This window comes from Hipposideros armiger, unplaced genomic scaffold (genome assembly GCF_001890085.2).
Source record: "Hipposideros armiger isolate ML-2016 unplaced genomic scaffold, ASM189008v1 scaffold_739, whole genome shotgun sequence".
Taxonomy (NCBI): domain Eukaryota; kingdom Metazoa; phylum Chordata; class Mammalia; order Chiroptera; family Hipposideridae; genus Hipposideros; species Hipposideros armiger.
Genome location: NW_017732089.1, coordinates 319,096 through 329,832, shown reverse-complemented (window position 1 = coordinate 329,832; position 10,737 = coordinate 319,096). Strand labels below are relative to the sequence as shown.

General features: G+C 53.2%; 2 protein-coding genes across 6 annotated transcripts in view; both read left to right on the top strand.

The window, feature by feature from the left end:
* The first annotated feature begins 2,685 nt into the window (after positions 1–2,685).
* Positions 2,686–8,746, top strand: LRRC23 (leucine rich repeat containing 23). Of its 4 annotated transcripts, none has more exons than XM_019627749.1 (8): positions 2,686–2,794; positions 3,305–3,480; positions 3,563–3,672; positions 4,113–4,366; positions 4,986–5,116; positions 5,784–5,920; positions 7,504–7,801; positions 8,403–8,746. In XM_019627749.1, exons 2-7 carry the CDS (start codon positions 3,355–3,357, stop codon positions 7,775–7,777), a joined length of 1,032 nt encoding a protein of 343 aa, XP_019483294.1. In that variant the 5' UTR covers positions 2,686–2,794; positions 3,305–3,354; the 3' UTR covers positions 7,778–7,801; positions 8,403–8,746. The 4 variants fall into 4 exon arrangements, with proteins under 4 accessions (XP_019483294.1, XP_019483295.1, XP_019483291.1 ...); XM_019627750.1 differs by having other exon boundaries at positions 2,702–2,847; XM_019627746.1 differs by having other exon boundaries at positions 2,702–2,925.
* A 214-nt stretch (positions 8,747–8,960) lies between these two features.
* Positions 8,961–10,737, top strand: part of ENO2 (enolase 2) — an 8,298-nt gene continuing 6,521 nt past the window's right edge. The window contains exons 1-3 of one of the 2 annotated variants that reach the window (XM_019627745.1): positions 9,084–9,171; positions 9,736–9,850; positions 10,264–10,360. In XM_019627745.1, the coding sequence (XP_019483290.1) occupies positions 10,276–10,360 (85 nt within the window). In that variant the 5' untranslated portion in view covers positions 9,084–9,171; positions 9,736–9,850; positions 10,264–10,275. Of the gene's footprint in view, positions 9,172–9,735; positions 9,851–10,263; positions 10,361–10,737 lie in introns of both variants that reach the window. The other variant, XM_019627744.1, reaches the window with a different exon arrangement.

The window sequence follows — 10,737 nt, the reverse complement described above, 5'->3', positions numbered from 1 at the left end:
CGTCGCTTCACTGGCCTATGTTGGCATTATCATTGTGCTCTTCCCGGGTGAGGCAGTCGCTTGCCGGCCATTGGACGGCGGCTGCTCACGGTGGCTCATGGCAGCTGCCAGCCAGCCTCATTGCAGCCTACGCCGTCGCCCGCGATTCACGGCAGCCCAGCTCCAGGTTGAGCTGTTGTTCACCATCTTAGCTGTAGAGGGCAGTGTCACTGGCCTTCATGTGGGATCCAAACTGGGGCCCCGCTGCTCAGAGCAGGCGTCCTCTTAACCAACGCATCCCTCGGCCGGCCCAATACTAGGTAGTTTTAAAAACAGAAAGTTATGGGCCGGCCAAGTGGTACAATGGTTAAGAACTGGTTAAGAACAGAGGGCCCCGGTTCGGATCCCACATATGAGGGCCAGTGACACTGCCCTCTGCAGCTAAGATGCTGAACAACAGCTCAACCTGGAGCTGGGCTGCAGTGAGTCACCGGCGACGGCATAGGCTGCAGCCCCTGCTGCAGTGGGTTGCCATGGGCTACCGTGTGTAGCCAGCAGCCAGCGTGAGCAGCCCTCAGGTCGCTGTGAGTGGCTGTCCAGAAGCCAGCGACTGATCTGCCTCACCCGGGAAGAGCGCAATGATGGTGCCAACTTGGGCCAGTGAAGCAACGTCCTCCACAACTAGACTGAAGAACAAAAAGACAGCAACTTGTCTGTTCCCTTCCCTCAATTCCCCAGTGCTGTTCCCATCCCCCAATTCCCCAATAAAAATCTTAAAAAAAAAAAAAAAGAGTGCAAGCTCTGAGCAACAGCAGTTTGATGCCCGGCCAGAGCTGACCTGCCAACAGATGGCAGAATGGCTCTGCTAAAAAAAAACCACACACACAAAAACAAAAGCCCCCAGAAAGTTATTTTCTCACAGTTGTGGAGGCAAGAAGTCCAGGAGCAAGGTGTCAGTAAGTTTGGTTTCCTCTGAGGCCTCTGTCCTTAGTTTGCAGATGGCTGCCTTCTTGTTGTGTCCTTTTCTCTGTGCATGTGCACCCATGTGCCTACATTTCCCCTTCTTATACTGACAAGTCAGATAGGATTTGGGCTGACCCTAATGGCCTCATTTTCACGTAATCATTTTTTTAAAAATTTTATTGGGGAATTGGGGGAGGGAACAGTGTTGGGGAATCGGGGAAGGGGAACAGACAAGTTGCTGTCCTTTTGTTCTTCAGTCTAGTTGTGGAGGACGTTGCTTCACTGGCCTGTGTTGGTACTGTGATCATTGCGCTCTTCCCGGCTGAAGCAGATCAGTCACTGCCCATTGGACGGCGGCTCTCGGCAGGCAGCTCACACCAGCTGCCACCCACTCACTAGGTAACTACAGCAGCCCACTGCAGCCCCACTGCAGCCTACGCCGTGACTGGTGACTCACGGCAGCCCAGCTCCAGGTGGAGCTGTTGCTCACCATCTTAGCTGTAGAGGGTGCAGCGTCACTGGCCCATGTGGGATCCAAACCAGCAGCCCTGCTGCTCAGAGCTCGTCCTCCCAAGCCAACTCTTAACCAAAGAGCCACTCGGCCTCCCCTGTAATCATCTTTTTAAAGGCCCTATTTCCAAATACAGTTGTTCTGAGATACTGGGGCATTAGGGCTTCAATATATAAATTTTGTGAGGACACAATTCAGCCCATAATAACTTTACTATTATCTTTGCTTCTTGAAGTTATTTACCTCTATTGTATCTGTACGGTAATGTATGGAAACACTATATTATGGGTTGCTCGCTTAAAATCAGCCATGGTGGGAGTATTTATACCAGAGAAATAAGCAAATGCTAAAAATTAGGGGTTATATTCTGGGCTCCTTCCAATTCAAAGGTCTACCTGAAAATAACAATTGGGCGGGACCTATGCGGGAGTGGGGGTGGGGTGGAAACCAGACCACTTACCTCAGTATTTTTGTTCCTCTATTCCCACCTTTTACTTCAGGGGGTTAGTATCTTTTATTTATTTATTTTTTTAAAGATTTTTATTGGGGAATCGGGGAAGGGGAACAGACAAGTTGCTGTCCTTTTGTTCTTCAGTCTAGTTGTGGAGGACGTTGCTTCTCTGGCCCAAGTTGGCACCATCACTACACTCTTCCCAGGCGAGGCAGATCAGTCGCCAGCTTCTGGACAGCCGCTCACTGCGGCTGCTGGCCGCGCTGGCTGCTGGCTACATATGGTAGCCCATGGGCAACGGGGCTGCAGCCTACGCCCGTGGTCGCTGGTGACTCATGGCAGCCCAGCTCCAGGTTGAGCTGTTGTTCAGCATCTTAGCTGTAGAGGGCAGTATCACTGGCCCTCATATGTGGGATCCGAACCGGGGCACTCTGGTGTCCCAAGCCAGTTCTTAACCAACACGCCACTCGGCCGGCCCAAAGGGGGGCGTTAGTATCTTTTGAATTCACAATACTTTGCATTGAGGATGTCCCATTCCCTTTAAGGGCTCAGGTGACCTAATGGACAGCCCCTCCCCTCCCCTATGCACAGTTCTAAGCCCCGCCCACTGTTTTATCCTCTCGGCCAATTGAAGCCCCTCATCCGAGTTTCTGGGACTGTGAGAGTGGGCTTGTAACCTGTCGAACACCGTTCCACTTCAGTTCGTCTCGGCTCTTCTCTCAACGGTTGTCTACAGCGAACGTCAAGTGCCCCGCCCCCCCACCCCCCACCCCGTTGCCATAACATCAGTACACAACTCCGCCTTCCCCCTTGCGTCTCCTTCCAAAACAATCTTTCCCTCTCCGTGCCAAGACCCTCTCCAGAATCGCTTCTAGTTGAACAGAACCAGAGTCTGTGCCCTTTGCTAAGGAGGATTGTGTGGGAGGATTAGAGACTGCGTCAGGCTGGTGTCCCTGAGGGGACAGGGAAATGAGGCTAACTAAGCAGGGGTGGAGAGCTAGAAGGAATGAGTCGTGCAGGGGTAAGCGATGAAAGGGGAGGAGAAGGGAGGGAAGGAATCGGTAAGTGAGACTGGAGGAGAATGTACTGATAGTTTAAGGTGGAGGTGGGAAGAACTGGAGGGTGGGGAATTCAGGAAGCAAGGAGACTGAACTGCTGGCGAGCTGTAGGCACGGTGAAGGGCAGGGAAAGTCTCAGGAGTCTGAGAAAGTATCCCGAAGGGAGAGGGGTCCTTGATGGGAAGTATGAAGTGGAGGTTAGGAGTCAAAATGAGATGTTCACAGGGATGAGGAAAGCAGCATAGTTGGGAAGAGATCACGGGTGACGGAAGGGGTAGTACCCCGCCATTGGAGGTGAGGGATTTGAGGGTTGGCAGACGCTGAAGAGACCTTCTTTTTCAGGACGAGGACCCAGCTTGATCTGACTCCAGAGCCTTCAGCAGGGAAGAAAGATGTCAGATGAAGATGATCTGGAAGATTTTGAGCCAGACCAGGATGATCTGGAAAAAGAAGATGATGAGAAGGAGACAGAGGAGTGGGAGGATGACAGGAAAGAGGAGGAAGACTTCTCTGAGGAAGTGAGAGTATGAAAATGGAGGGGTCCTAGGGCTAGATAGGGTTGGACTGGAAAGTGCTGCCTGACACCACCTTCTCCTGCAGTGGATGCCCACTCCTCTGACAGAGGACATGATGAAGGAAGGGCTTTCTCTGCTCTGTAAGACGGGCAATGGATTGGCCCATGCTTATGTCAAGCTGGAGGTTAAAGAGAGGTGCGTTTATGAGGGGCCAGAAGAGGACTGAGGTTGTAGGGGCCAATCTCCTTTCTCTCATTCCTGGGTATTTCCACTGAGAGTTTGGATCCCTTTTATTCTGGGCCAATAAAGAGGGGAGGATAGAATTTACTTTTTAGGAGCCCTGAGACTCCCTGCATCAGAGCTGGCCTGGGGATTAGAGGCTGTGAGGGAGAGTGTGGGGGGATTTCTGCTGGACCCTCTTACTTGTCCTTCAAAGTATAAGGTCTTGGCCCTTCACAGACACAAGGTCCCTGCCCACTATTAAGAACCCACCTACCTTCTCCATCATCACTCCTCCCGTCTGTCACCCATTCTTCTCCCCATTACAAGCCATCTCCATTTTGCCCTCTGCTTTAGCACCTCTGCCCATCCTTGCTAGATTCTTAACCTTAACTGTGGCTTCTGCCATCTCCTAGAAATCTGACAGACATCTACCTGCTGCGTTCCTACATCCATCTGCGCTATGTGGATGTTTCTGAGAACCACCTGACCGACTTGTCCCCACTCAATTACCTCACTCACCTGCTCTGTCTCAAGGCTGATGGCAACCGGCTATGGAGTGCCCAGCTGAATGAACTACCCTACCTGCAGATTGCCAGTTTTGCCTATAACCAGATCACTGACACTGAGGGCATCTCTCATCCTCGTCTGGGCAGCTTGAATCTCAAAGGTGGGTCCTTAGGCTGGGCTACACAAGATTTTTTTCCTTCCTAGCCTGGGCCAACAGAAGTGGGCAGTGTGGTTCCTAGCTGTGCCACACAGCAGTTGGTATTCATTCATTCATTTAAATATTATGATTTGTTATGGCAGTTCTATGTGCTGCTGATATAACAGTGAACAAAGAAAAGTCCCTATTCTCATGTAGCTTACATTCTAGATGGGGGAGACAGACAATGAACACAATAAACACAATAAATAAGTACATTTACACAGTAAGTTAAAAGGAGATATGTGTTATGGAAAAATAGATTAGGGGAAAAGGAATGATGGGGGGATACAGGCGGCAATTTCAAACAGGTTGACTAGGACAAGCATCACTGAGAAACTGACATTTGAGCAGACTTAAGGGAGGAGAGAAAGTTAGCCATGTGGATTGCTGCTGGGTGGACAAGTCCTTCAGACTCTGGACTATGAGACCACTTGCCCCAGGGCCCCAGAGGGGACTTGTCCCTCCTCATATTCACCTTGCATTAGAGGGAGAGGGTGATGCAGAGGCTTCCAAAATCCAGGCTCTACTGCAGAACATTCGGAGTGGTCCTTTGAGCTCTTGACACCTTCCTGCTCCTCAGGGAACCACATCCGCATGGTGACAGGTCTGGACCCTCAAAAGCTGATCAGCCTTCACACACTGGAGCTTCGGGCAAACAAACTGGAAAGCACCCTGGGAATCGACCTTCCTAAGCTGAAGAACCTCTTCCTGGTAGCTCACTGGGTTAGAGGGTGGTTGGTGAAGGGAAGAGGGCATTTTCCTGGGGGCCAGGACATCTGGCTTCTAGTAGGCTCAGCTACTAACTTCATCATCAGAATGATAATTGGTGTCCTTCATTGAGCCCTCACTTGATGCCAGATGCTATGGTGATGCTAAGTTAAAACAGACAAGGCGCTGACTACCTAGCAGGGCTGATAACACGTAATGAGTGGGTAATACAGAGATAGTTGGCTTGATACAGGTAGCAGTAATGTGCCATAACTGAGGTACAGGCACGGGGCTAAGGAAGCCACTTAAATGGTTAGTCATTTAGATTCTTGAGCTTCCTCATTCCAGGATGGTGCTGAAGTCATTTCTCCTCAGTGGAGCAGTGGGACTCTGAGACCTAGGGGGTTGTTTGAAGCATTGCCTTCTTAATCAGAGATGGCTTTGTTGGATGATCAGTCAGTAGAGGGTTACTGCTGACCTTCCTCTGGGCTGGCATCTTCTCCTGGACTTCTTTACTCTCTATTCCGATCTCTACCCACTTCCATCCCCCTCCTGCACCCCTGCCTCTCTACCTCTTAGATTTCCTCTTTTGCTGTATCTCTTTCTGACTTCTCTTTCTTTTCTGTTTCTCTCCTTTCTCCCAATATACCTATTATATCCTGGGGTCTAGGCCCAGAACATGTTGAAGAAGGTGGAAGGCTTGGAGAACCTAACGAATCTCACTACCTTGCATCTTCGAGACAACCATATTGAAACTCTGAGTGGCTTCTCCAAGGAAATGCAATCACTGCAATACCTCAACCTGAGGTATGTAACCCCTCCAGAACCCATGTTGATCCTACCCCTGACCAGGAGCAGTTTTTGACCCTGTGTTCCTCCCTGGCCCCAACCCCCGCATCTTAGCCCACTCCTAGATTCTCACCTCATCCTCCATCCTGATCCTCACCTCTCCTTTCCTCACTTTTTTCTACATTCAGTCCTAATTGCAACACTAAGACCTTTATAGGCTGAGACCCCTGAATCCTTATTCATTCAATCCACAGTTATTGAGAACATGCTATGTGCCAGGCCTTGCGTTGTGTTTCAGGAACACCTAAAGGAATCAGAGATGGTCCCTGTTCTCAAGGGACTCAATCTGGCTTTACATTTCTTGATTCTATCCCTTTTAAGTTTCTACTGCCCTTCTTCATCTCCTGAGCCCCAATTCCCCTTCCCATTTCCTGCCTCTCTTCTCCTGAGCCCCACCTATAAGGAATGGCCCCCTTACTCATATAAGACACAAAATGTGCTCAGATGTGAGGAGAGACGAGTATTTGAAAGAACTTATCTAGATAGGAAAGCACTGGGATCAGGGGTACTTTATTTCAGGAACTCTTGTCTAATGGAGGATTTTATGTGTGTTTCTTTAAGCAAAGATGTAAAGAAATTGCCTCCTTAATCAACAAGGCCAAATCCTCAAGGCTGGCAATGGAAACAGAATTTCCAAGTAGGGAGAGGTAGTTGAGCCTTAAACCCCAATTCCTGCCCTGATTCCTGGAGAAACCTCTTGCTATTTAGGTCTGCCACATTGGTCTGGTAGGGTGGAGGGAGTGCTGTTTTCCTGTTAATGATCTAGACAGAGGTAGTGGACCTTTCTCAGTGGCTGTTCACTGGGGGTGTTTGGAAGTTTAGTGGAGACACATTTTCTTGATGACTGGGAGGTGCCGCTGAGGCCAAAGATGCCAAACCTGTAATGCACAGGACAGTCCAGCACAAAGTGCATGTAGTGCTCCCAGTGAGAAATACTGCTGAGGTTTAGCACCCCCACTGAGATAAGACAGCAAACTTTAAACCCGATTTCATAAAGGCTTGAGGCAAGAACATGAAAACAAACACACAGAACAGTATATACAATGAGGCACATTAGGAGATGAAGCTTGTTCTTCAGGCTGAGAGGCCTCAACCCATCCCTACCTCTAAGTTTCTTCCTGTGGGGAGCATCAACATAGCACCCACCACGTTGAGTTTTTTTCCCCTTCTCCATTGGTCCAGGTCCTATCTTCTAACCTCTGGTTAAGTGTCATTGACACAGAGAAGTCTGTCCCTGCAAGAGAGATTTCCCTCTGCTCCCCAGCTACAAGACAAGGTTGTGACCTAGCTTTGCTGCTCCAAAAGGATAAATATGACACATTACAGAATAGAATATGGCACTAGGGATTTCTTGAAGGGCAGAAGCAGAACAGGAGTAGGCTTGGACAGCACCTCTGGCAATGCTTGGCAGGCCAATCCACAGAGGCAGTGTTTCTAGGGAAACCGGAGCCCATGGGAAATTCCCCCAGAGGTCCCATTCCTGGCGGCTGGCCTCCAGAGCCTATTATTCCCTGGTGAACCCCTCATGACCGCACCGGCAGGGGCAACATGATAACCAACCTGAGGGAGCTCACCAAGCTTCGGGACCTGCCCAAGCTTCGAGCGTTGGTGCTGCTGGACAACCCGTGTACAGATGAGAATGACTACCGCCAGGAGGCCCTGGTGCAGATGGCACACCTGGAACGTCTGGACAAGGACTTCTTCGAGGAGGAGGATCGAGCCGAGGCCCAGGAGATTCGTCAGAGGATGAAGGAGGAGCAGGAGCAGGAGGCTGAGCCGGAGCCTGACTTGGAAGTGGACCAGCCATCCATCTAGCAGCAGTTCTAGTCTTCAGGGATAGTAAGGAAACCGGCAGGGAGAGGAGGGCAAGGGCCTGGCAGATGAGGGGAGAGAGAAGTTGCTATAAAAGTGGGGGGTGGGGGGGATGAGGAAGGGAGAAGACCAAGAGAGAGAAAAAAGGGTGAGGAGTCAAGGGGTGTCAGGGTGAGGAGAAATGACCAGAAGGATCTGGGAGGAGCTGAGAAAGGCTTAGGAGACCAATCAGGAAGCCGGAAGAATAAGTGAAAAGAATTGGGGTGACAGGCAGAGATGTTGGTGAGGGGTGGGCAGGCACACTTGACCTAGAGTGAAGATCAGCTAGAAGGACCAGGTGTGGGGCATGGTGGTGAGGGTGGCAGGGGAGGGAAGTTGGTGGTAATTTATGAGGAATGCAGCTGGGCCTAGGAGAGAAGGCAGAAGGGGAAGAGCCTGCGCTAAAAATCTGTGAAGTTAAAAATAACAGGACACAGGGGTGGGAGGAGAAAGGAGGGCAGGGTGTGGCAGAAAGAGACTGAGGAGATAAGCCCAGGGAAGTGTGGCCGCTGGGCACCTCAGATGGGGGCAGAGGCAGCACTGGGAAGCAGTAAGGCCCAGAGAGTTTACTTCTGTCCTCTTCCTCCAGGGGATCAAAGACACTGGCCCCAAGACCTGAGAAGACTCCTGTAGGGGGCTCGCTGCATATACACCCTCACCCAGAGTCATAGGTTGCCTTCTTTTGCCCGCACCTGGGGATTCATCACAGCCTGCCTCCCGGGCTGTGGGTGGGCACCTGGACAGTAGGGCAGGCGGACCAGGGGCCTGAGCTCTGCCTGGAGCCTAGCAACGAGGGCAGCCATCAGGCAGGTCTGGTGGGAACCAAGCCTGGATGGACCGACGGATGCTGGTAGAGTTGGCTGCAGAAGAGCAGCGGAGGCGGGCTGGGGTGTTAGGAACAGCTCAGTTTTCGAATAAAGAGACATTTTGATACCCCTGTGTCTGACCAGGCTTGGAAGACACCGAGTCTGTTACGGTCTTTCCTGGCTGCGCAGGCCTCAGGACTCGTATTACTCGTTGAGGCTGTGCTTGTTACTTTCCAGGGGGTCGGGACGTGGGCGGGAGCGTGCGTGGCAGCTGGGGTGGCCAGGTTCTGGGTAACCCACAGGCCCTCCCTCATCGTTCTCCCCCACTCCACCCCCATCGGCCCCCCACCCGCACTCCTACGTGAGCCTCCGCCGGCGGCTCCTGACTCATCGGGGGCTCCGGGTCACATGCGCCCGCCCGGCCCTATCGGCGCCGCCCCCCGCCCGCCGCCCGGGAGCCGCAGCCACCGCCACCGCCACTCCCCGCTCTCTGCGCCGCTGCTGCCGCCGCCACTGCCACCGACACGGCCACAGGCTGTCTCCAGCCCCGAGGTGAAGCCCCGACCCGGTCGGTCCCTGCTCTCCTCCGGCCCGTCCCCTAGCCACGGCGCCCCGCTGGCCCGCGGGCATCTCTCCCCCGGGCGCTGCGCACCTGCTCGGTCACCCGCGCCTCCCCGGCACCCTCCTTCCCCGCCTTCCCGAACAGCTCCTCTCGGTTTCTGGCTGTCGCCCCCTCTTCATTTGGGCGCCAGCCTTCTCTGCACCTGTTTCTCCCTCGCTCCCTTCTCCGCCCTGGCCTGCCCCTTGCCCCATGCCCTTCTCCGCCTCGGGTTCTGTCGACGTTAAGTTCGGGGTCTCCCCGCGCTGTGCGTTTTTATCCTGGCACGTCCCTTTGGCTTTACATCTGGGGAAATGTCTTCTCTCGCCCTTCCGCAGCATCCCTGGGCTTCCTCTAGACTCTCCTTTCTCCCACTCCTCCACGTAGCCCCTCTCGGCTGCCCGAGGTTGGAAGGGGAGGAGGGGAGAATTTGTCTAGGGGCGGCAGGAGGACCGGCTCAGCCCTGCCTCCCCCCACTCCCGTCTCTCCTCCTCCCCACTTCCAATTGCTATCCCCAGGGACTGAGGGCCTTTCCCAGGACCCTCTCCCCAGACTTCTTTGCTGTGCATCTCTCGGGAAGAGGAGGGACATACGTGTGCGAGCGAGATTGGGGCCTTGGCGTGGAGGCTTGTGGTAGGGGGCCCCAACTACCCAGATAACCCATCCCCTTCTTGGCTCCAAGAAGAAAGGACAGCCTAGCAGCCATTCCACTCTGAGGAGGTCTGGGGGAACCCCACCAGGAGGCTGCCGAAGCTGCCTCGGGACGAGGGAACCACTGCCGGGCCCCTCCCCTCCTCACTGCGGTGTCCTCCCATCTTTTCGTTGGATCTTACCCAGCCCCCCACTGCAGTGACCTCCCCTTCCTCACTGCATTGACCTTCTCCTCTCCCCAAGGGGGGGATCCCTTCTGTAGCCTGCTCCTCCCCACTCCCCACCCACTGCAGTAACCTCTTTCCCATCCTTCCTCGCCTCTGGTCCCTCCCACTGATCTCAGGCTCCACCCCTCTAAGCCGCTTACCTTCCTCCTTCCTTCCCTTCTACCCAAGGAGATCCCAGCCATGTCGATAGAGAAGATCTGGGCCCGGGAGATCCTGGACTCCCGTGGGAACCCCACGGTGGAGGTGGATCTCTACACTGCCAGAGGTACTGGATGGGCCTGGACCTTCCCACAGCCCCGGTGCTGGGTTTGCTCTGGCCTGTGATGGGAGGATTCCTTGATTCCCAGCAGGGATGGGGTGGTGGGCCAGGCTCTCACAAGCCTGGATTGTGGGGATTGGATCCTGTTGTCCAGGGGAGCCAGGATAGGCAGGTCTCTGTGTTCTAGTTTAGGGTATGACACATGCCCCGCCTCTGAATGTTTGTGTGTGCACCTGTGTATGTGTATATGAATGCATAGCTTCATTTCTCCGGGTTCCTACTGGTGCATGTAGGAACTCAGCTGGGTGAGGAGGCCTCTGTTTGTGCATCTGCCCGTGTGTGTGTGTGTGTGTGTGTGTGTGTGTGTGTGTGTGTGTGTATTA

What these genes read in the sequence shown, in the direction of transcription:
- LRRC23 (XM_019627749.1), top strand. Translation starts at nt 3,355, where the DNA reads ATGTCAGATGAAGATGATCTGGAAGATTTTGAGCCAGACCAGGATGAT. An exon ending in AAGCTGGAGGTTAAAGAGAG is followed by an intron (nt 3,673 to 4,112) that starts GTGCGTTTATGA and finishes GCCATCTCCTAG; the next exon opens with AAATCTGACAGACATCTACC. An exon ending in GGGCAGCTTGAATCTCAAAG is followed by an intron (nt 4,367 to 4,985) that starts GTGGGTCCTTAG and finishes CCTGCTCCTCAG; the next exon opens with GGAACCACATCCGCATGGTG.